The following is a 25,455-nucleotide window of genomic DNA, read 5'->3' on the forward strand; positions in this document are numbered from 1 at the left end:
ACAGTTTAAAATTAATGTAATATAGTATTGGCCATACTATATGATGTATTGCTTGTCTTTGTTTAATAATACAGAAGACAAAGACCTTAAAAAATAATCGCATATCGCATCGCAATCGCAATATTGGGGCAAAAAATCGCAATTAGATTATTTTCCATAATCGTTCAGCCCTAGTAAATTGAGAGCTTCGCTTTTACACTCAGCTCCCTCTTCACCACTGTGGCTGGCTGGCTGTGGCTACAATGTAGCTTGCCATCACCAGTGTGTGAATGACTGAATGTAGTGTAAAGCGCTTTGGGGTCCTTAGGGACTAGAAAAGCGCTATACAAATGCAGGCCATTTACCATTTACCATATATAAACATATGTAAATAAAAGTACTGTTTTTACATTAGTAATTCCTTTTTTGCATAATTTTATATTGTTGTTAATAATAAATTAATTAAAGCAACAAAACAACCTGAAGAGCTGGTTGGGAGCTAAAAACAGCCGGAAATCCCATCACTACTGTGCTGAATCATAGTCCGAACGAATCACTCAGGACTCACTCACCCCCTCCCTTCCTGTGCTGAATCATAGCGCAAACAAATCCCTCACTCACCCCTCCGTCTTGGGCCCTCCTGGCTCATAACTTCTTCTTTTTCTTGGTTGTCCAACCAATGTTAAGGTGCATTACCGCCCCCTGGCTTACAGCTCAGTGGACATTTAGATGAGAAAATATATATTTGACACGTTTAAGGAAAATAATAATAAAATAAAATAAACAAAATAAATGTTCCCTTTAGAAAAATTTTTTGCTCTTTTTTGCTCTATAAAATAGTTGTTTTCTTTTAGAATCACTCATCTTAGCAGTAGGATATATATGAAAAGAGAAACAATTTAAGTTTGAGTGAAAATATAAATTTTTTGCACTCTCTGGTCAACTGACTCAGTGGCTCAAATGGCTCAAAAAAACCGATTCACTTTGGTGAGTGACTCATTAAAACTCTATTTAGTAAAAAAAAAAATCAAATTTACAATCACTAAACAGTGTCCAGTTGTGTATTTGTTTATGTTTTTAACCACAATACTTACCTGTAACACAGGAGAGAATGTGAACATAGGAGACACGCTGCCGTTTGCCTGGTCAGTCTTGCCAGAATGGCAGCTATGCACCCGATTCAGTTCACAAAGCACGCTGCTGCCCCCTACTGTCCAAAGTGTTATACACTCTCCTGGCAACAGAGAACTTACATGACGTTGCAGATTTAAATTACACCAATAAACCAGCAACATAAACATGTATAATAATCTCCATAAATCACGCCACTTAACTCAAAATTGTGACCACATATTTGTGTGGATCACACAAACATATAACTAACCACAGATCTTCTGCGGATGTAGGCTTCCTCCCATCCTTCTGTGTCTGCATGTAATCCCAGACACACTTGATGATGTTGAGATCAGGACTCTGTGGGGGGCAGCATTTCTTGTTCTTCTTTGTGATGAAGATAGTTCTTAATGCATTTGGTTGTATTTTTGGGGTCATTGCTCTGCTGCAGAATTAATTTGGGGCCAATAGACAATCATTTATATTTCTGAAAGCATTCTTTGTTTACAGCATTTTTTTCACACCTGCCTAAAACCTTTGCACAGTACTGTATATTTTAAAATATATATTCTAATATATATTTCTACATCTTTTTTATTAATATGTTTGTGGAAGAAGGAAAAGACCTAATTAAAAAAAATACTATCACGGGCTCTTCAGTTTACCGGATATTAACGCCATAAATTTAGTCTCTGTTGAACTAAACATATACCTCCGGTTACTCACTGAGAAACACCGGAACTCCTCCCACTGAGCATGGGAGAGCCAATCACAACGCAGAATGGGTCAGCAAGTCTCCATGGTAACGGAGTATCGTTTGGGGAGGGGCAGACTGGGAGAAAGCAAGAATCTAAAGGTTAAAGTGTTAAAACTCCTCAGTCGGACTCCTCTCTGTGCTTACACTGATCCTCCTCCTCTTGGGCTTTGTGTTTACCTCTTCAGCCTCACTAAGCTACAGACAGCGGACACACAGCAGGACAGGTAACACACCTTCAGATCCTCCATTACGCTTCCATTTTCTCGCTTTTGGAAATCAGAACCTTTGAGGATGAACAAGAATCAGCAGGAAGTGTGGAGATTTAAAAATAAAAGCAGGGAGCAGACACAACAGTAAGAGCCTCAAACTAACAGCTGGAGCATCGGCTGTTGTTGATTTGTATGTCTGTATATGAAGAGCACCTACTGTTTTCACAGGCCCACACAGTTTACACATAGACGACACAATAAATACACACATTTATGTTACCATACACTCCACACACACGCAGATATATATAATATAATGAGGTCATCTAGTGGAGGCAAAGCAGTAAGGTGACGGAGGCTGAAGCTTCATTTAACATTCAAATGATTTAGTGTGACCAGCAGGAAAACGATCCTGCTGTCTGCGTTTGTTTAACGCATGTGGTTATTTTGCTGAAGGTAGCTGCAGTTGTCAGAAAGATGAAGGAAATCTGAAATATTTCACTGTACAAACTTTATTTGTAGAATAAAATAGAAATATTCCATGTGGTACTGCATAATGTACTTCAAATCTGAAATACTTGTACTTCAGTTTTTATTTTAACCATAATTTCGTAAATAAATAAATATTTTTGCTTCATTACAAACTGCTGCTGATATTGGGCCTGCTCTCTCCTTTTTAACTTCTTTCTTGGAATGAAATTAAAACTTTTCCTTCTTTAATTTTTAATGTTCAGCCTGCAGGTGCTTCCAGCCTCCAGCAGGTGGAGCTGTTTGTCTTTTAGAATCAGAATATTTTATTAATACCTAGGGAAATTATGTGGGTTACAGTTGCTCCAGTACAGTAGCATTGACAAAAACAAACTAGACTATTTATCAATACAATATGTTAAGATATGAGGAAAAGCGCAATTTATACAAGTCACCAAGTGAAACATTCAGGGTTGACAAATTATAAATAAATATCAAGAAACTGACAGCAACATTACAGAGTAAGAAGATGTGCGGGCTGTGGATCAGGTTTTTTTTAAGACTTCAAGCTGTTATAAATATCTGGATCAGTTTAGACACAAACTCAGTGAGCCTCTCTTTTTTAACATCTCTCATACAGGTGAGCAAATTTAGTCTTCAGATGACTGACAGTAAGACAATGTAATATGAAAAAACAAAAGAAATAATAAAACAGTACAAGTAACTTGAATATAACATTAACATATAAGAACAAAAGGATCCAAGGCAACAAAAACGAATAAAACAAAACAAATGCTGAATAAAGCAGATAAATTAGAACAGAAAAATGAAATAGATTTAAATGTATTTACATGAAATCTAATCAGTTAATAAATGAAAGTAGGGCTGAATGAAACTTCATTTAAAAGCCAAAACAATAAAATAATACAGAGGGCTTCCACAGTTTGTTTTAATTTCTTTGATGTTTTGGTAAAATAGCAAAATAAGTTCACAGAGTCGGTGAACGTGTAAAAAGGAAGATTACAAAATTGTTTGCATTATTTAAATATTTAATATTTGTGCATTATTGATAATATTGATATTTATTTTTTAAATATCATAATTAATGTAACCATGTCACTCTTCTACAGTAAAGATAAATCACAGTAAATAAAACAAAAGAAATAATGCTTTATAATGCAGACTCAACAAAAATCCAGACTGAAGAGTTTTTAACCCGTCGTGCTGCTCGCAGGTTCTCAGTTCAGACTGATCCAACAGCTCAGAGAGAAACACAGGAAAAAAGTAAAATACAGAAAAACTTAAATGTAATAAACTAAAAACTCTAAACGACCAACTAAAACCAAAACACAGGATGGATAATAATCAATAAGAATTAATAAGAAAGAGCCCCACAATATCGATCCCAATGTTCAATGTTCCGTGACATGATCTTCAAAGAAATAAGAAAGAAATGAAGAAACAGTTATCAAAACAGACTATCTGACCACAGCCCTCATGTCCAAACACACCTGAGCCTGTAGACAGCGCTAATAGGGGGTCAGGTGTGGTTGTGGCCTCAACCTAAAGTCTGGTCCTGCACACAACAGTGAAGATAATCACAGGGATAGAAAAACATCCATGGATGTGGTTTTCTGGAGCGTCCTGGTTGGCTGATCATGGCGGTTCAACGAATGACGCTTTGTCTAAATATGATTTAAGAGGTATCTGTCACACCTCCGGGAGGTGACATTTAAAAAATTTTTTTTAACATAACATTTCATATTTTATCTGGCTGAGGTCAGACAGACACACACAGCACACTGTAGGCTGAGTTAAGGTATAGATCAGCTGTCAGAGTGAAACCTGATTGGTCTGTGTTATGTCAAGGATGGCGGGCACATCGAGACACGACAGAGAGATGGCGATGAATGCCAAGCGCCAGCTGTCCGAGTGTTCAGACCCCATAGAGAGACTCCGGCTGCAGTGTCTGACTCGAGGCTCGTCTGGGATCAAAGGTTTGGGCAGGTGAGCTTCACACACCTGTTCACACATTCAACATTCCAATCCAGAAGAAAAAAAGAAGGAAATTCTGTGTTTATAAAGATGTCAAATCAAATCACTTTTATTGTCACATCACATGTGCAGGTACACTGGTACAGTACATGTGAGTGAAATTCTTGTGTGCGAGCTTCACAAGCAACAGAGTTGTGCAAAGTACAATAACATAAGAACAAGCAAATATAAGAATGGCTAAATCTGAGAATTATATGAATAAATATATGTACAATATAAGAGTGTATACATATTACTGAATGTGTATACTAAATATGTATGTCTACGTGTGTATATATGTGTGTGTGTGTGCACATATTTTACAAATTAAATAGAGTAAAAATAAAATAAATATATAAAATATACAGAGGTTGGTAGTACCAACATAAAAAATCTGAGTTAAGAAACAGAATCAAAATTATTAAAAGTTCGCAAACACGTAAAGATGCCCGAGCCTCATCATCACACTGAAAAATAGACTCCAGTCACTCGTTCCTTTTTCCATTTTATCAAACTGAACAACAAACGTCAGCTTCTACAAACACGAGAACCTGCTGCGAAGCTGCTAATTCTTCTGTTGTGTTAGCCCCCCTAATATAAAACCCCTGGATCCTTAAAAAAAGATTTTTTTATTCTCTTTAGAAGTAAAAAAAAATCTGTGTTTTTAATTTCAGACTGCTTCAGAGTCCTTCGCAGGTCTCTTTTCTCCATGATCAGAAACTATAGGGACCTCTATAGTCAACCAAAGCTTGTCACTTCCATCTGCAGTCGTCTGTTCTGGGCCCTTCTCTCAGATCGGTTCATGACTCAGGCAGACATTCTCAGTTATTCTTTAATGCAGTGGAGTAAATGTTGTGGAGTGTAGGTCCTCTGCCGGCTGTGATTTGTCCCTTTAATGCAGCGGCGGTGGGTTTCGGGGTCAGATGAGAGTAATGAAGCACTCACATCGATGTTTACGCTGAGGTTTTCCTGTCAGATCATCGCTGAGTCGGCACGGCTGCAGGATGTTGTTGTGTTTGTCTTCGTCGTGTTGTTGCTCTTCTTGTGGTTTTCACTCCGCTGATGTTCAGCTGTACACTCTGCAGTAACCTCAGGTCCTGTAATACGCACATTTACTCCCAGCACTGCAGTACTGGAGTACTTTCAGTTTGAGCTGCTGCATACTCTGCTGCTCTACAGCTGGATGATGATTTAAAAACACGAGTTCATAAGATCAGTTGGTGAGCTGCAGTCACAGTAATGACATTATTCATACTTCACACATCAGATCTGAATCCTTCATCCAGCGCTGACTAAAGGAAACAATGTTTCTTTTTTCTAAAGCTACATGAAAGCGGTAAAGACAGAAGTGAAACTGTCTGTTCTGAAGCAGCTCAAATATCAGGGGACTCAGGACTAAAAATACAGTTTACTACTTATTTACTTTAACTGACATATAGACAGTTATAGTTTTTTTTTAAATAAAGTTTTACTTTTCAATGGTATAAAACTGAAATGCTGCTGTCTGGTTCGCTGATTTTGTTTGTCAGGACCTTCAGAGTGATGGACGACAACAACAACCGCTTGCTGGACTTCAAGGAGTTCATGAAGGGGTTAAACGACTACGGGGTCTTGATGGAGAAGGACGAGGCCACAGCTCTGTTTCAGCAATTTGACCGTGACGGCAGCGGGACCATCGACTTCGACGAGTTCCTCGCCACTCTCAGGGTAAATCAGACCAACGATGAGAGCATGAGATGAGATCGCCTCCTATCAGTCAGCCAGAACTAAAAAATACCCCCAAAGCCCTCCTTCCATACGTTTTTAACAACTGTGGTTTCAGTGCTCGTGTTTCAAGGTAAACAGCTGCTCTGAATAAAAAATAGTTGTGAAGGCCCCTAAATGGCATGGATGTTTTAATCTGCAGTCAGCGATCGTCTGTTTCAAACTACTGAATGATGTGTCATAAGCTGGACTGAACTGAATCTTCCCTCCTTTAACTTCCCCTTCTGTTAACTGCAGCCGCCAATGTCCAAGGCCCGGAAGGAGGTGGTCATGCAGGCGTTTCGGAAGCTGGATAAAACGGGTGACGGGGTGATCACCATCGAAGACCTGCGGGGTGTTTACAACGCCAAGTACCACCCCAAGTACCAGAACGGAGAGTGGACGGAGGACCAGGTCTTCAGGACATTCCTGGATAGCTTTGACTCTCCGTATGACAAAGATGGAAAGGTAACGAGCTTCTGACAGGAATGCCAGACAGGCGGTGTCTGTGTGGGTGGAGGTCAGTGACTGTGGCCCACAGACCAGTAGCTCCTGCACTGAAACAGACTTTAGGTGTGAAACTTTCCTCAGCGTTGATGAAACTGTATGCTCCTCTCTGAAGGTGACCCAGGAGGAGTTTATGAATTATTACGCTGGTGTGAGCGCCTCCATCGATACAGACGTCTACTTTATTGTGATGATGAGAAATGCCTGGAAACTCTGAATTAGCGGCGTTCTGGTAATTGAGCTCCGTGGTTTTTGGGTGGTGGTAGGAGGGCGGCGAGTATTTCCATTTTGAGGTGTTTTCCATTGTAGAAATGCTGTGATTAAATTTCCTCCCTGGGGAATCTGGTAATGTTCTGCAGGGTATGTTGTATGGTTTTACTTGTAAATGTGTTCCAATGAGATGGACTCAAAGAACCAGACAACATACAAACTCAGCAGTGAAATCGTTCATTTAGCGTGTTAGTCCACGCACTGCAGGCTGCTTCACTCTGGCTTCTTACTGTGGTTCAACCTAACCAATCAGCTTTTTCTCTTTCACTTTCTGGATGTAAACAAACTGCTGTGTAAACAAACACAGCCGCGCTGTTTCCATGCAGATATGAAACTCGCGCAGAGGTGATCAGTTCTCATCATTTCCTGCTCCACATTTTTATTCTTGCACTCTCCCAGAGCAGCTCTGCATGATTCACACTTCAAAATCATCCTTCTTTATCTTATACTGCGCCTTAATGCAGCCTGCAGTTCAACCTCTGTTTGAAACAAGCTGCTTTATCTCCTCCTACTTTTAAATCAGCTTTCTTCTGATTGGATGATTTGTGAAGTCTGCCTTGGTTCAGCACCCAGTGCTCATGAGCTGTAATATTTACAAAGATATTTTGGCTCATAGGGAGTATTTTTTACATATCATTACCTTTATATTTTAAACTTTAGCATGAGCATCTGACACCATAATATCATGCACAGGTTGGAAAATGTGGAAAATAAGGTGATGAAAAATTAAACATCTCTTAAAAGTTAAGTAAGTATACCCCAAGTAACATGACTGTAACACACCCAAAGAAAGATTCTAGGTCTGACCAACCGTCTCAGTCGTGGGCAAAATGATGACAGTCAATAAAATTCTAAAAGATAATTTATTGACAAAAAATCAAGAGAAAGGATAAAACAGTCCAGTGTCCCATTTATGGATCAAATAAAAACACACAGTTCCAAGGCCAGAGCCGGCTATGCCACAATGCCAGTTGCACTACACATGTTGCCTTTAACAGGGTTAGAAGTTGTCCTCTGAGACCCACCACCCTGCAAGCATGTAGCCAGTGGTCACTCCAGCCTCTGCAACTCTGCTGCCTTTAGGCTGTGGCATATAATAGGCCCTGGCCTGCACAGGGAGACAAAACGACACTTTCACTATAGAATTCATAGTGCAAAGCCCATCCATCCCAAACATATCTGATTTCATCACATTACTCTCTTTATTTCATAAATGACTTCATATCTATCCATAAACCTGTCTTTAAAGATTTACAGTTAGATTCAGATCACCTCTGTCTAAAGAGCCATCTGACTGCAATTTAATGTGTTTACAGTTTTTAGGGAATTTCATAACTATTAGAAATGTTACCCCCATACTTTGCTTCATTTAATTTTTTTGTACACAGAACACCTCGAGATTATTGCCTTATTTTGATTTGAGTTTTTTCAATAATTTTTTGTGCAAATCAAAATGGGCCTATATTGTTACTTTGTTTTTCCAATTTTAAACAAGAAAAAAAATTGATTATCCTGTATGGATGATTGGATGAAAGAGTGGATGGATGGATGTCAATCAGGTGAGGCACCTCATTTCTTTAAATTTTCCTTTTAAACTTTAAAGCCACACAAGAAGAAACGGGCCGCTGTTTCATTCTGATCTAACTGATGAAGTTGGCCCCTTCCTCTTCATCTCTGCTGTTTGTCTTCATAGTAACACTTTGAAGTACTGTCGTGTTTGATCTCTGTATTTAAGCTGTCATTAAAGCAGGTTTCTTGTACTTGACAGGTGACCCATGATGAGTTTATGAACTATTACAGTGGCGTCAGCGCCTCCATCGACAGCGACGTCTACTTTATACTAATGATGAAAAACGCTTGGAAGCTCTGAATCACATTAAAACTCCAGAATCTAAGCACCTCATGGATTTCCGACAAACAGAATTTGTTTTAAATGATCATAATGATGTGTCTGATCAATTCTGCAGCCTGAATTCTGTCATATTTTCTGTTAGAAGCCATATTCTAAATAAATGCAGTTACACAGATTGGTCCGACTTTTATCATTTTTGTATCGTGTGCACATTTTTCATTACTAATTACATCACAGTGAAACAGCAGGATTTCATTTTCCACTTTATTACTATATACACTGATATGCATTGTGATTAAATAAAAACAATTCCACGTTACATCAACACGAGTACATTTAGACATTTCCATAAAGTATGTACGTTGTATTTAGTACAGATTACAGACTTCTTGTTTCTGAGTATAAAGCGTACATTCCTGTTTTTGTTTCAGCCATTGTGAGGTCGGTTGTGTCAGATATTGAAGCAGCAGCATTGGGTTTAGCATCTCCATGACTACAAACAGAAACAGTTGCTACAGCAACGCATCCACAACCTGCCTACAGACAGCTGAGCTTGCGTGGACATGACGTACACGACTGCTCAGAAGTTGGAGATCACTTTGAAACGTCATGTTTTCAGGAAGAAAAGCTGATTGAGAGAGTCATAAATGGATGTTAAAGTAGAAATACTGATTAATTGTGTAATTTCTATCTAACTAATCATTCTTTTTATGGAATATCTATGTATGTGTAAAGAGGCCCATTTTAAGCAATCATCTGTGTTCTAATGGCACATGATGTTCTCTAAAGGAGTTTTATAATATTAAGAGGCTTATTGATTATTAGAAAAACCTTTTCCCACCACGATGGCACACCTAAAAACTGCTATACTGATTATAGATGTACTAAATCTGACTAGTTGCATCTCTGGAGCATTTCTGTGTAGATGTGAAGCTTTAAAATGGCCAAAAGAAGAATGTGTTCAGGCTGTGTTCGTGTTCTAAGAAATGAAGGTGATGAAAACAAACCAAATAACACTGGTGTGTATTACTCTCAAGAGAGCACTGCTAAGACCGGTTGGTGGCAGGCCCCCAGCAACCACAGGTTGCTAGGAGAAAAAGGTGTATTCCCCAGCCGGCTGGCAAGTGGTTGCTGTTGGTTGCTGGCAGTTGCTGTGAAACTAAAGCCACAGTCATACAGGCCTAGAGACCAGTGAGTTACTCACTGTCAACCAGCGGCTGCTCGGGAAAAATGTGTATTTCCTGCCCGGTTGGTGAGCAGCTGCTGAAGGTTGCTGATTGTGACTGTGGCTTTGGTCACTTGCAGATTATCGCGGCCGCCTCAGTTTCCATGGAGGGTGCCGACTTCTCTGCAAACATTTACTAACTACTTGCCGAGTAGAAGTAAAACTGTAAAAAAGTCAGACACAAACTGGAAACAGCGCAAGTTTCCCTTCAAAATAAAAGTTTTGCCTTTTGAATCATGTTGATTGAGGCACAACTTTTACTCTGAATTCAAACATTCTCCGTTTGCAGTTTGTGTCAGACTTCAGTTTCATTTCCACTCAGAAAGCAGTTGGAGAGTGTTTGCAGACAAGTCGGTGTCTTCCATGCAACCTGCAGGCGACCGTGGCAGCCTGCTAGTGACCAAAGCAACCATGCAATTGATTTCACCCAGCAACAGCTAGCAACCACTTGCCAAACAAGTGAATATGCACATTTTTCCCTAGTGGCCTGAGGATGTGAGGAGATTGCCAGTGTGTAACTACTTAAGTAGTACAGCACCTTTACCCACATGATTGAACGGTTTTTCCAACAATGAGTCAGCCTTTTAATGTGATAAACCTGCACTGCTTGCCTCTGATGTAGATATTCCAATAAAAAAAATCTGTTTAATGATTCAGTTAGTTAATATTTATGTTCACTTAACTGTAAATTAAAGCAAATTAGCTTTTCCTTCAAAAACATGGTAATTTCTAAGTAACCCCAAAGCTTTGAGTGCTGTACTATGATTCAGATGAGCTTTAGGAGGCTTTACATGTGATCCTGTTTGATATGCATGGTGAACGCTGCAGCATGAGTTTCAGTTCCCAAACAGTTTAAGTGCAGATGAGTTTAGATACAAGCAGCTTTAAATGACCTCACTGGTGTTGTTCGATTTTTTTTGGTTGAGGAATGAGAAAAAAATAAAATACAGATGGTGAAAAATTGAAAAATCTGATAAACAGGTCTTCTTATACCAGACTAGTTTTTGTGAGATGGAGCACTGAGAATTTATGAGTAAATCCATAAGCTGAAGTTTAATTAAATTCATTTCTACAAGACCTGGAGAATAAAAAGCAGGTCCCAAGAGTTCTTCAGGTTGTGGTCATGTGACTCAAGGACTCAAGGTTTAGGTTGTAGAGATCTTACAGGCCCTTTTAACCATTAACAATGTTCCACAGATTGTTTAGGTGGTTCTTCTGTATAGGTCTCTTTGTGGTTCCTTGTTTAATTGTAGTGGCTCCTTTTGGACACTGAGAACGTACTCAGGTTCATTTACAGGGATCGTGGTTACACAGGAGGTATCAGGGATGTTTTATGTGGTTTTAATGGCCTCCAGTATGAGCTTCTAGTAATATTTTTGTTATTTCTTGTGGCCCTTTAGATGGATAAAGTAGGAGCTTTGATCTAGCAACCAGTTAGGTGCTTTGAAGGCTCATTCAGTTGGGTGTTTTGGTCATTTAGGTAGTACACTGGGTCAATATAGATGTACTTTGGGGGTTTAAAGGGTTTCTTTAGATGAGCCACACTCTTAACTATCAAAGAAACTTTCATTTCTCTCTCATCTGTCAACTGAAGCTGTTCACCACCTCCCAGGCAGCCAACACGATCCATAATGCTGAGTTAAAAGATAAAGTGATCACTTAGACGCTGGGATGCCTGGAAGGTAGTTTTATCTGAAAACCACTATTCTATGCTATGTAGTAAAACAGGCAAAAACACAGGTATATATGATTCCTCCAATGACAAATGACTACATGTGGAGGTGTGTCAGTAAAAACATGAAAACACACTTGGCCTCAAAGCAACAAAATAAATCCTGTATTTCAGAGCTGCAGGTCAACAGCCTGCTCTACTCAAAGCTACATTTTGGGTTCAAGTGAAAGATTAAAGCTAAAAAAAAATCTGCTGGTACAAGCACAAGAATAACAGCCAATTTATCACTTTAAAAATAACAGCAGTGACTAAACATATTAAAATAAACCCGATTATAAAGGAGCAGAGCTAAGTTCATATTGTTAGAATAACGTGTAACACATCGTTACTTTAGTTGTCTCAAATGTTTTTTGGTTTATGAGTCACAAAAATTAACCACAGGCTGTGTTTTGCTGTCTTTGAATATGAGCTGTGAGCAGCTCCACTGCATAAAAACGTTTTTTTCCTTTTTCTGTTATTTTTTTCTTAGCAAGCCTGTTGATGGCTGACTGTCCAAGAAAATGACACAGGAAGCGAGAGAAACACCAAAGTGAGGACAAATTTACACGTTGGTGATTTTTTTTTTTTTAACAAGTCAATGATGGAGACTCCCCTCACCCCCAACCAGTCACAGCAGATGGCGGCACATGAGCCTGATTCTGCTGAGGCTTTCTCTTATGAAAAGGGAATTTTTCTTCACCCTGTCACCAAATACCAAATGTTGTCATGCTGTCTATTCTCGCTTTACAGCCTGTAAAATGTGACACTCCCACTAATCCTATCACGGCTAGCACTTCAAAACCTTTTTCTTAAGTCCCAGCTGGGAGCCAGCTTCTATACAAAGATGAGACGATTTATTTTGGGTTAAAATGCTGGTGCAAAAGATGCAAAAATATGTTCATGAATCAGAAAAAGAACCCATTCCATGTTAGTGGCAATGGGGAATAAGAGTCTCCACTCATGTTAGCAGCTTGTTGAGGCTGCTACACTTAAAAAACTCTGCTAAACTCAGAGTGTAGCAGAGACAAAGTGATGGATGTGTAACATAATGAACTGAGGATGGTGTGAAATTACTAAATGTTATCACTGTTCATCCTGATGGGAACATCTGAACCAAACGTCATAGAGTAATTACATCAATATATAATTATCATCAGTAAATACATCAACTGAGTAATTCTTGTGTATATTTGCTACAGAACTCCAAGATGGAGTTAAAATAAATGTCAATAGATGACAAAACCTAAAAGAATTTATCCTCTTAGGTTTATGCGCAAATGGGAATCCAGATGAGATACTTCACCAGTAAAAGCTTGATTTCTGTAAAGTGAACCAAACTTGAGCACTCCATTCAGTGATTTTTCTTTTGGTAATGAATGCCTGATGTCTCGTTCTCTGGACAGAGGTCCAGCATCATTGAAATCCAGGTGAAATGTAAGTGGGAGATAGGCACATCCGGACAAAAAGGCAGCATGTTTGTCTTTCTGTTCTTTCACTTTGCTCTGAAGACCTCGTGAAGTTGGATGCCCTTTGCTTTAGAGCATCCTGAAGTTTGATAAGTACAGTCTCTGATCCTGTTTGCTCACCACTGCATCACCTACTTGATCTTATAGAAACTGGACATGGTGACGTAAGCCTCCTCCTGTCGATTTGCTCCAAACACCTCAAAGTCATTGACTTCAAATTGTTGCTCAGGCTGCTCGGGTCTTTCCCCAAGCTGGAGGATGTCGATGGGGGAAGGACTGCAGCTCGACAGGCTGTCCTCGGCTTCAGACGAGCTCCTGCTCAACAAGGCAGAGAGCTCCAGCTCCTCGGTGCTGGCGCTGGCAGTACTCCTGCAATCTAAGCTCTGGGTGGAGCAGGGTTCACTCGACTGAGTGCTGTAAGCAGCAGCAGATGCAGGACTGATCGCAGGCTCTGTTTCCTCACGCGCTGTCGTCTCCACGGGGTAGACTTTGAGATCACTGAGCACCTCAGGTCTGAAGGTCAGCAACAGAGGCTGCAAAACCAGAATGACATCATATTTGTCTACAGCCAATCAAAAGCTCCTTTGTCATGTTCTTTGTCTTAACAATTACAAGTAAATACACTGGTTCTAACTGCCCTAGTACCTCTAAAAAAACCTCATCACAATGTTAAACAGCAAAAACCAACGGGCTGTGCAGAGGCACGCCAGAATTTCACACAGTTAGTTAAATGTCTGCTGCAGACAGCTAATGTTTGTGTTTCTTATTAGTCAAACTGAAAGTTCCAAAGATTCATGTCAAAATGAGTTTCATGAACCTGTAGTGCCTGTTTGATATCTTTTGTACCAGAGAGGTCAAGAGTGCAATGTCAGCATTAATCAGTACAACCGATGCACCGCTCACTGTGCTGTAAAATCCTGGTGTCACATCAAACAAAGCAATGCTTGAGGTTTTACAAACTGTGTTTATAAGCTGATGTGCTCAGCATAGCTCAGCAAGTTGGTCAATAAAAAAGTATCATCAATATGAATGTTTATGTTACTATGTTGATGCCACAGTTTTGACTACAATTGCTCTTTGGTAGGGGTACCACCACCTGAAATCTCATCCAAGTAAGATTTTGTGTTGTGATTTCTACAACTGGTCCTGTCGCTCACACGTGACCTGATGTTGCTTTGCAGTGTTTTTATTTTTTATCTGACAGTAGAATAACTCACATTGTTTGGCTTGCAGATCTGCACCAGAGTCTGTTTAGGATGCGGGATGCTTGGCCACATGTAGGTAAATATCCTGTGGAATAAAAAGGAAAGAAACTTAGTGAAGGGAACTCACTACTCAGATTTTTCTGACAGAAAGTAGACGTCATACTTGTTTTTCCAGAGGATGATGATGATGATGATGATACTAAAGGTCACCATCAGCAGAGAGACCAGACACACTCTGACTTGGTACGGTTCCACCTGTACTCCACTGGTCTGCTTCTGGAGGTTTTCTTCAGGAAGGAGAACAACACAGATCATTACTGATATCAGTGTTTAAAAAAGGTTGTGCAGCAGGACTATTGTTCTTACCAGGGGTAAGGAAAGTGAATGTTTCACTCCACTCACTCCACGTGCCCTGAAAAATCTTTGGGAGTGTTCGCGCCCGCACTTTGACATAATACTTTGAGCCTTTTTTAAGGTATCCCATGTTGATATTTATGAAGTCCTGGGATGAGGTGTTCTGAATCTGTGGTCAGAGAGAAAAGAAAACATTTCAGTCATTGCAAAACATTGTATGATATTGTTGATGTAAAACAGTCTTTTTATGTTGAAGCACGTCCTCATACAAGATAGGACAAGTATTAAATTCCAGATGACCTGTAATGTAGCGCTGGTCCCTTTTGACTCTACTGGGACTACAGTTTTCAAAAGAAACAACATATTTTACACAATAAGGTTTAAAACTGGTGATTGGAACCATTAAATTATCAGGAGAGTGCTTAAAATTTATCATTGTGTGAGAAACTGTGGAAATCAATTTGACCTCGATTGGAACCAGGTGCTTTCTACCAGAGAAAAGGTAAGACGATGCTCTCAGATTTGTCTGCATTACAGTTAATATCACAGGAACTTCAGAGACTACTACTGGGCAAACCAAACACTGAAAGATTTACTCATTAGATTGTTTAACATAAAAAACAACCCACAATACAAGAGTCTCTCTAGGAGAAACTATGTCTGATGTTATAGCGAAAACCTGAAAGTCTTGAAGTAGAATGTGAGATTGCACTTCTGAGCTATACTTTTTAGATCACTGTACCATGATTTCCCCAGCTGTCTCGATCTGAAACTGGAATTCCTGGTTCTTCACTTTCAGGTAGTCTTTTTGGTACGGGATCTGAATCCAAATCTTAGCCTCGTTAGACTCTTCTTGGAAGGTGATGTTAAACACCTGAGGACTCATTGGTTTAACTGCAGGGACAGCACACAGAGAGAGGACAGCAATGATAGCAGCTTTGGGCATGCAGAATTCAAGACTTTTACATTTCTATACTGGAAAAAAGGAAATGAACATGAAGTCTGACAGGCAGTGCAGTGGTGACTCTTCACCAGGCAGCTACTGATGTTTAGAAGCATTTGTAAAGTCTGAAAATGTAACCAGATGACATGTTTACCTATGTTCTTCAGGTAGAGTTTTTGTGAAATCCTGCCGCCACTCTTTAAGTGGACGGTCAGCCTGAGTTCTGACAAGGGCTTCAGGTCTGGGGAGCTGAATGTATCACTGTATGTCTCCATGCACTTCACCATTACGTTGCTGTCATAATGAAGGTAGCTGAACAGAAGAGCAGTGACCTGCATCAGTATCTGAATTTCCTCTGACATGCAGCACAGTACTGAACGTTATATCAAAGGTTTACCACAGGGTCATCCTCTCAATGCTGTCGCCTCCATCACCTCCACCCTCTTCATCATCCTCGTCATCATTTCTGCCTTCAAGCAGCTTGCAGGTCAAATTGCATCTTTTCATCATGATGTGAGACGTGCAGCTGATTCTGGGCTCTGAGATGAAAAACACTTTCAGACATTTCTCCACTTTTTGAGTGTTACACTCTTGTCTTTTAACCTTTTTTTTCTGTCAGTTAGCAGTATATATATCATATACTACCAAAGATGTCTAACCACGGCTGATTTGCAGCCCATGTGCCTTAAGCTGATTTAAGATTAAGCTTTACATACAACATGCCAACACAGACATGAAAACAATCAGGAAGGGAAACAGCAGTGAAATAAATGCAAACTACATCAAAAAACTTCCATGTCACTGATCAAATATTTGTCTTTATCATTAACACCAGTTTATGCTTTTATCTCTGAGTGTTTCAGATCTTTAAGAGTGAAAAAAGACTAAATAAATGTTGTTTTGCTTGTTCAAAGCCCCACTGACTGTTCCTGTGGTTAAGTAGATTGTGGGTGATTTAATTTATGAAAATGTAAAACTTTGAATTTCATGGTGATGCCAGTTTATTATCTTCTGGTCCAATATCTTACATCATGAACACTATTTATTGCTGACTTGTTTAACCCAAACAGTGACATAGCATGAAAGGTGTGATAGACTATATCCAAATTGCTGAATTGATTTCTTTCTAATCAGAGGTTACTGAGAAACCATCACATAACTCAACAGCACACTGGAGTCCCTCCTGATACGCAGATAACTGCATCATCAGCATAATTTTGAAACCCTGCCTCTGCAGCTGCCTGTCACTACAGTATGAAGTGCTTTGAGAACATTTTTATTCCAATTTGTCACAGTATAAATAACTAATTCTCTTTGATTTTAGGGATGCAACACAAAAATAATTATTCTGTAGTAACTCGTTGAAGGAAAACTGACTGTGCATCATCTGCATAAAAATGAATACCGAATTTTCTTCAGTTTTTAATTATAAGACTAATTGGAAGCGTTTAAGCAGGGGGGGGGGGGTGCAGAGGTTAGCACTGACTACCTGTAGCAGCCTCTCACACTATGAAAGCTAGGTTAGGCTCCAGACCCTCCGCCCTCACTCTGGCAACCCCAGGACGTTAAACTGGGTCGCGAGAAATGAGAAAACGCTGAGGCTGTAGATGTCTCTGTTTACCAAACACAATATGCTGCATGACAAAATCTTACCAGTGACTTGACATGTTGACCTTACAACCATGTTCAAGACCACAACACTTTGAAGCTGCCAGCATGATTAAATCGTGTTATACAAGTTGTTAAAATAACCACAACTTTTCTTCCTGACTTTGCAGTTATTTATAGTCACTGCTTTACTTCGCATTAACTGCCTGAACGCCGAACAGTGTCCTTGCTCACCTTAAATACGTGCATTTAACTTTATTCATACCATTGCTTATTATAAACTGCTTTTATGTGTTTTTACTGCTAAATGGATGGCTTACGTAGGGTGTTGCCAGTACACTAAAACTGCATGCACTAAGCAGGACCTCTAAACTGTCAGCTATGTGTGAAGATTTAACCACAGGAGGAATTTTAAGCACCTGATCCAGTCCACCGCGGTGCAGAAACTGAACCGAGTGAAGCTCTGATGGAACAAAAAGCAGAGCATCAGCGGAGCCCCACGAGCACAGAGACGAAGCTGTGTTTACTCCCAACTGTCACGCTGATAACATCACTGCTTCTGATTTTGTTTGTGCCTACGAGCCGATGTGCACGAGAAGGCTGATTATTAAATCAATCCCGGATATCGAAAGCTGATGATGGGACTTAACAGGTGTCTCATTTTTCTTCCGAATTTGTGCCCCAAAGCTGAAGTGAGTGTCTCATAAAACTCCTGAAATGATGATTATTCATTTGTTTTTGTCTTAAGAGATACAAATTGTTCACGCTTCTTCGAAATTAACGGTAACCACACTTGAGCGCAAAGTCATTTAAGGATTTTAAAGAGTCTCTTCATGAAGCTTTTTAATTTTGAGCCATTATGCTCAGGTAAGTGCTCCACAGGTGCAATAATTCATCTCAGATAATATGTGCTGCAAATATAGCCCCCATCAAAGATCCAAACTTTACATTTTCTAATATTTTTCTGTATTTGTATTTCCGTGAAAGATACTAATGTAAAAGAATCACCCCCAACATTCCTGTGCTAACCGCATGTTTTAAAATCTTCTTACCCATGTCGGGGTCTCCATCTCCGCTCTGAGCCTCACACACAGCTGGCAGCAGCAGCAGCATCACGGCGATCCTCCAGCCGAACTGCATCTCATCACCGAGTCTCCGTCCAGCTGCACACACGCTCACCTGCCGCTCTGCTCTTTCATAACCCGCCGTCACACCAGCTGAGAGCTTTTCTCGTCAGCAGGCTGGGAGAGAGGAAGGGGGAGTGGCTAGTCTGCAGAGGAAGGAGGAGGAGGAGGAGGCGGGGGCGATGCTGGGTAGTTGAGGTCTTACAGGACGCTCTGTAAATCAGAAAACATCCTTGATTTGGAGACTGCGGGGTCTGTGTGGTTAGAAGGCTGACGGACAGTTAACTCTCAGATGACAGATTATTAGGAACGTTCAGGGCTCAGTCACATGGACACAACAACATTTTTTGACACCAAATGAAATTAAGCCCACATAGACACATTTAGAGCAAACATGTTTGAGTTCATTTATTTTTGAGCAAATGTAAAATAAAAAGCCGCAGATCAATTAAATATTCCTTTACTTTATTGTCTCGGACAGGAGAAAATCATCTTAGATCAATCAACAAACATCACAAAAAACAACAAACAAACCAGACAACATCAAACAACTAATAGCATAATAAAAAGCTTAAAAAAACATTATAAAAAAAAACACAAGGAAAAAAATACAATAAACAATCAGTGCTCAGTCTGGTGTAAAAGTATGCTGATCTGTAGAGACTCGGTCCCTCCACAGTTTAAGAACAGAAACAGTGACAAGCTGATGTTTTAACCTGGACCTCGATCAGAACCGTCGCCCCATCAGACCTCTGACATCTGTGGGAGCGTGCAAGTTCAGAGAGCAGAGCAATGAGCGGGTGCAGAGTAATGACTGGAAAACAAGCAGAGAACTCTAAAAGTGACTGGAGGTGAAGAAGCAGTGTTTGGACCAGCTGCAGTCCTGAAAGTAACCACAGACTGACACCCGAGCAGCGACCACACCGCCTGAGATGAAGGTGTGAAAAAAGTGCTCAAAGTCGCTGATGGAGGAAAACAGCTTCTTCTTCACAAGCTCATTATGGTGAAAGTTATTAATACATTCTTAGCATATATTTAAACCACGTTTCCCTCTGGTTACATTCACACATGCCAACTTTAGTCATCTAAAGACCCCCTGAGCAGACCCCCCCCCTCCCAAATCACTCCCCACCTACAAGCCTGCCCTCAGAAAGTCCCCATAAAGTCATACAACCAGAACTGTGGCCAGGTTCATGAAATCCATCCTACCTGTTCATGTGTGATCTCACTGACTGACAGACATAAAACATTCCTCCGCAGAGGGCTGAGACTTGCCCCAAAAACATGAAGAAATGAGCAACGCTGAAGTTAAGTCTTGAACATTCAGACTCACTCGTGATTTAATGAGCGATGGAGCTGATCTGGGGTCAGACAGATGCTGCAGCAGCTCGGTGATGATTCCAGGTCACTGTTTTTGTTGTGTTGGCAAGAGAATAACAGCAGAGATGGATGCATTTTTGCTGCTTTTAGAGTTCGTGTTCACCTTTAAACCAAAACATCAGCAACTCTATACAGGTGTGCCACGGGCAGGGGGATGGACACGGTATGGCACAAGTGTTTGTGTTATGTTGTATATTGACTTCAAATCAAATGTTCAGAGTGTCAAACTTGAGTGTCCTGGGAGGCGGAAAAGAGTGAAAACAGGAATTCTTTCGATAGTGGTGAGGTAATGTGGAGCTTTGTGTCTAAGGTTTGTTTTGGGGGTTTGTTATTCGTCCAGAGTTAGAGCTGACAAAAGCTGCACAGACTATAAACGTATCTGCTGTATAAATAAACTCAACGCGCCGGATGTAAAGAGCCAGAAGGTAAAAATAGCAGTTATCAGTCTGTGGGAAATGTTCTCTCTGCTGTGACCAGACTGTACACTTTTTATCTTTTCTAGCCATCTTTGTGCGCAGACCTGTTGTTTTCCAGGCTTGTGAGAGGGTGAAGTTTGTGCAGCTCTGAGCGAACCTTTGCCAAACAGCAACCATGGAGCTGAAAGTCTAACCAGTAACCTACAAACCACTTCCTGTCTACTCTGGTTTGTTTTCAAATGAGGCCAGCATCTGTTTTAGTTTACTACGATCTTCAAATTCAGAGGCAAGGTCGCCGATCACCCCGAACTTGGTCATATGTTAATGCGCCATTATTCACAGAAAAAATAAAGACATCAGCTTTGACGTCAGGAGTTCAGATTTCTGTCAGTTTGCAGTTTTGCTTCATTCCCCTCACACCAACAACTTCTCTGTTTCCCTAAATGAGTATTTAGTTTCTCTGCAGCCCGCAGCCTCAGCGTGGTTTGCTCTGTTTCCTTCTCAGCTACAGGGCCAGACGCACTGCATGTTTCAGGTCGCAACACAGGGCATGCTGGGAAAACTGTGGTGCAATACCTGCTGCCTCAACCTCTAATCTGTAGAGTCGACTGTATGAAGGCAGCAGGAACTGCACAAACACCGCAGTCGGAGGAGAAAAGGGGTTAAAGTTTGAAGCAGCACTGGTTTATTTTAAGCCTCCAAAGGCTTCAGCAGCACAACTCATGAGGTTCAAAATGCACAAAACTGGAAAAATCCAACACTAATGACTATTCAGAGAGGCTCAAGGAACACCAGCGGGGTTTAACCTCCACAACAACCAGCAAATCTGCAGTTTGAAGTTACAAAGTTGCAGGCATGGTGGGAGATGACAACTGTGCAACGAAGACACAAACTGCAAAAAGAAGACGCTTCACAAACCTCTTCAACCCTGAGCCGGAGAAACACTAAATGTAATCTTGCACTTGTGTTCGTTGCCTGGTTAAGTTTTGGCACCTAAACGAGTCACTCAACAACAGAAACAAGGTCACGGTTTGTGTTGTGATAGAACAGTTTCCTCTTTTTTCACGACTCGAGTATCCTGGTGCCGGCATGAAACAACATTCAAACTGAAATAAGTTTAGTTTGAAAATTATGTTGATTGCAGCAAAATACAAACGGGGAAAATGTATGTATGTATGTATGATGGATCTCAACTCTGACTGAACTAACACTTCAGACTCAGTGTATTTCACAGTTTTGCGTATTTAACAACAAAATAAAAGTGCGCTAGACGGAAAATCACAGCTGTTCCATCGCTGAGCCATGAAAACTGTCATAGCTTCAAACAACCTCCCAGGGCAGCGGTGCGACCGTGGCCCCAACAGGAAAAAATACAGTTTGTTGGTAGTTTGATTTGATCAAAATCTTTGATCGTTTTTCCATCCCACAACAACAAACTTTATTTTATCAGGGCTTGTTAAAACTGTGAGCCACGTTTCTGACATCCGCTCACATCTGCCAGTGATGGAGAAGGAGAGGATGGCTGTCAACGGGGTGACCTGCAGTTAACATGACACCTTTGTTTGGGTGCCTACTCTCCTGTCAACAAGCAAAAATTACCTCAAAGCCACAAGCTATGCAACTTTATGCAGAAGATGATAGAAACTATCACAATGAAAAGGAAACACAACTTAAATCAAGACCAGGGAACTACTGACTGGGTGAGGCTGGGTGGAAGGTGGCTCCAACAGGGGTTTTACCCTGTTTGACTTGAATTTATTAAGGGGGGAAAGTATGGTAGGAGGTGACAGAGCACACGAGAGTATGACTCAGAGAAATGTGCAGCTCAACGGACGCAACCAATGATTAGAGCAAACACTGAACATGTTAAAAACTGAACATGTAGGAGAAGAAATCAGACTTTAACTTCCTTTAAAGATTTCTGGATTCATCTGCCTTCTAAAAATCTCCACGGGAGGGAGAACCTGCTCATTTAGCAAAGATAGTTAGCTGTTACGCTAATGTTATTTCATCTTTTTTGTCATTAAGTTAACGTGTACAAGTGCTGTATTCATGTTGTATACAACATGAATACAGCACTTGTACAACATGAATACAGCACTTGTACAAGCTAGCCCATTTTTAGCCTAGCTGTTTATTATATATAATAAACAGCTAGGCTAAAAATGGGCTAGCTTCAGATGAGGCTAGCTGTGGCCACTGGTGTTGGGTTCTCAGCAGATATTTGGCTCCTAGTTTGTTGCACTGACTGTGTTTATATGCTATTTGTATTTGTGTATCATGAGGCAGTGGTGGGTGGAGATAACACCCGGTGGGTACGAAGGTGAGGTGTTGGTGGGGCGTCGAGCTTTCGAATGCATCTGTGGGTGGCAGCTGTGGTTAACGTGCAGTTTTCGGCTTTTAGGAGGCAACCTGGAGAAAATCATGGAAGGAAGAAGGAGATGGTGCGATCCTTCGACTGCAGCGACACAAGGCGGGGCAGTAGCAGCTGCCTGCACCTCCACAACGTTCATGGAGGTGAAGATTTAAGGAAGCTGCCGTGCTGAAAGAGCACAAGTCTTCAGTCTTAGGACGGTGCTGCGCTCTCTCTGCTGCACCTTATCTGGGAGAAGAAGCTCTCCCCCGCCCCCACCAAACCACACGCCTGAGGTTCCTATCTCCGCTCAGCATCGCAAAACATCTTCAGCTGTGGTTTCATGTGTTCAGTCGCCTCCCTCTGAGTTGCTGATGGGAATCTGATGAGCCACCTGTTTACGCTGAGTGTTGTGGTTCTGAATCCTGGGGGGTTCAAGATACTGGGAGCAGCGAAGGAGGGAACTCTGCATCACCCGCACGAACACAACATAGAGAGTGTATACGAAGAAGATAAGGATGTACACAGTCAGGCTGCTGCTCTGCCACACAACATCAACAGCAATGACACGTGAAAGATGGCTTCAGGTCTGAAAGCTTAACTTCAGGTTAAGCTGTTCTGCTTTCCTCCAACAGAACAGCTTTGCATGATCCACAGTCCTGGTTTAATTCGTACTGCTCCTTTATGCCGGCCTGTGTCCTGTGTCTTTAATCCTCACAGGGATTACCTTTACAGGTGGCACGTGACCTCTGACCTGTGACTTTATATATATATGTATGTATGCATGTATATAAACATGAGTATATAGGATAACAGCCTCCATTTAAAATGTGTACACATTGATAAGTCTAATTACTCTGTGACTGAATGTAAAACTGAACTGCCCCTGATTCAACCTAAGTTAACATGAGATTATGGTTTTCTTTTTATGACTGTTTCAACACACTAAATATAAATCTATAATATAAAGTCGTAATTTTAGTTAAAAGAAAAAAACTGCAAAGTAATTAGAGAATTCGCACTGTGCTGATTAGCTGTACTTGTATTAATATATGTCACTCACATATTCAAAATTTCACCGGTAATAGAAAAATATCACTTTTAATAAATCAGCATCTGGACAACAGAGTTGATTGAAAGCTAAATGATGCAACTGCGAACGTTAAATAGTTTAAAGCTGTTTTTGTTTGTAAAATGACAGAAATGGAAAGTCACAGACACGTATGTCCACCTAACAGATAAAATGAGGAAGTAAACTGCCTTTATAGACATTTAAAAACATACTTAACTCAGTACAACATCGTGTTATAAACAGCAGTTCAGATTCTGATTTAAACAACTTTATTTCCTTCTTTATTACATTTATTTTGAAAATCATCTTAAATATAAACTGTACTTTGTTCTGACATATAACCCTGTTTTCTTCATGCTTATCTAACAGCCCAGAAGTACAAACACATGAGCTTATCAGTTTATTGTAGTTTGACTTTATCTTATTCTAATGATATAAAAACTGATCGTATGTTTCGGGAAATGTCAGCTTGCACACATGATTACTGCCGCTGATTAAAGTGTGTCTGAAACTTCAATAAAATTATAATAAAATCTTTGTGTTTTGTCATTTTGATCTAACCTTGGAGTGCAGTTTGCATCGAAGTGGAGGATAAACATGTAATAAAGAAGTTATCATGTCTAAACTGTACAGTTGTAAACATTAACAGACAAATGAAAACCTGAGCTGTCAGTGATGTGAGATATGTTCCTCACTGTTTTATTTAATATGTTAAAAGATGGATTTTTTCATCTTTAAAGTGTAAAAATTGAGGTGATGAACTTAAATAATACTTGCACAGATTATTTTCATATATGAACTTACCACAGCAAAATACCGTCACAGCAAAGACGACACTCAGGGGCCCATGTGAGGGGACCGTGGGCAGTTGACTGTGGCCCATATTGCCAAGAAAGGTAGAGAAATGTAGGGCACATTCGGTTCCCCTAGATATGTTTGTAATTTTTTTTTGCTGATTAGACTTTGTGTGCAATCGTAATTTAAGAAAATAATACTAATATCTTTCTGTTTTGTCACAGGTGCAGAGCCCAGATGTGCTCCACATTTCATGCTGCTGCACAGACGCTGAGCCCATCTGGTTCCCACAGCTCAGGTACATGACCAACATTTGCTTGTATGGTGCGTGGACCATAATGTTACTCAAAAAGGGGGAAAAAGCTACTTTTAGCCTCTCCCTTATTCACAGGGGGTTACTACATTGTTGGTTTGGCAGATTTTTACACCAGATGTACTTTAAACTGAATTTATTTGCCCTTCCAAACTCAGACCAGGGATTCTTTGTTTGACATTCAAATACATAAACCACTGTACTGTGGAGCATGCTCTCAAAGGAGGGATGAAAAAAGGTTTTTTTTTAGTCTTTTTAGAAAATACAGTGCAGCCTAGAAGGGCACAATCCACACTTATTACATTTGGGCCCTAAAGTGGGCATGAGCTGTCAGCAGTTTTGCCACTATGCACGGTCCATAGAAAACTATCATGGGATTCAGGGTTTTCTTTGGGCAGTCTATAGTGGGACAGCAATAGACTTGCTTAATAGTGTTCCAAAAGGGCAAAACTGCTACGGGTCCTACAAGGGTTTTCTGTGAGCACACCAAATGGGGTCCCAAAGGGCAAAACAGCTGTTCTGTGTGGTGACACCCACTTGGAGCACACATGGGCTATG

General features: G+C 40.4%; 2 protein-coding genes across 3 annotated transcripts; one reads left to right on the forward strand and one right to left on the reverse strand.

Annotated features, from left to right (window-relative positions):
* The first annotated feature begins 1,885 nt into the window (after window positions 1-1,885).
* Window positions 1,886-9,107, forward strand: capslb (calcyphosine-like b). 2 transcript variants are annotated; one of them, XM_042214191.1, is made up of 6 exons: window positions 1,886-2,073; window positions 4,396-4,533; window positions 6,090-6,267; window positions 6,562-6,771; window positions 6,926-7,042; window positions 8,849-8,955. In XM_042214191.1, exons 1-5 carry the CDS (start codon window positions 1,892-1,894, stop codon window positions 7,025-7,027), a joined length of 810 nt encoding a protein of 269 aa, XP_042070125.1. In that variant the 5' UTR covers window positions 1,886-1,891; the 3' UTR covers window positions 7,028-7,042; window positions 8,849-8,955. The 2 variants fall into 2 exon arrangements, with proteins under 2 accessions (XP_042070125.1, XP_005947646.2); XM_005947584.3 differs by lacking the exon at window positions 6,926-7,042 and having other exon boundaries at window positions 8,849-9,107.
* A 75-nt stretch (window positions 9,108-9,182) lies between these two features.
* Window positions 9,183-18,714, reverse strand: il7r (interleukin 7 receptor). Its single transcript, XM_005947583.3, has 8 exons — window positions 18,497-18,714; window positions 16,234-16,375; window positions 15,991-16,148; window positions 15,636-15,787; window positions 14,906-15,062; window positions 14,703-14,826; window positions 14,552-14,624; window positions 9,183-13,867 (listed from the first exon to the last, which is right to left on the reverse strand). The coding sequence occupies exons 1-8, from the start codon at window positions 18,582-18,584 to the stop codon at window positions 13,466-13,468; spliced, it is 1,296 nt and encodes a 431-aa protein (XP_005947645.1). The 5' UTR covers window positions 18,585-18,714; the 3' UTR covers window positions 9,183-13,465.
* Window positions 18,715-25,455: the final 6,741 nt, after the last annotated feature.

Source organism: Haplochromis burtoni, unplaced genomic scaffold (genome assembly GCF_018398535.1).
Source record: "Haplochromis burtoni strain Fernald_Lab_line unplaced genomic scaffold, NCSU_Asbu1 Contig_528, whole genome shotgun sequence".
Classification (NCBI taxonomy): domain Eukaryota; kingdom Metazoa; phylum Chordata; class Actinopteri; order Cichliformes; family Cichlidae; genus Haplochromis; species Haplochromis burtoni.

Excerpts from the sequence above, each read along its gene's own strand:
- capslb (XM_005947584.3), top strand. The coding sequence starts at position 1,892 with ATGGTAACGGAGTATCGTTTGGGGAGGGGCAGACTGGGAGAAAGCAAG. Across the intron at positions 2,074-4,395 it reads GCGGACACACAGCAGGACAG|GATGGCGGGCACATCGAGAC; the intron begins GTAACACACCTT and ends TGTTATGTCAAG. Across the intron at positions 6,268-6,561 it reads AGTTCCTCGCCACTCTCAGG|CCGCCAATGTCCAAGGCCCG; the intron begins GTAAATCAGACC and ends TGTTAACTGCAG.
- il7r (XM_005947583.3), bottom strand. The coding sequence starts at position 18,584 with ATGCAGTTCGGCTGGAGGATCGCCGTGATGCTGCTGCTGCTGCCAGCT. Across the intron at positions 15,063-15,635 it reads AGACAGCTGGGGAAATCATG|ATTCAGAACACCTCATCCCA; the intron begins GTACAGTGATCT and ends CTCTGACCACAG. Across the intron at positions 13,868-14,551 it reads AGATCTGCAAGCCAAACAAT|CCTCTGTTGCTGACCTTCAG; the intron begins GTGAGTTATTCT and ends CTGGTTTTGCAG.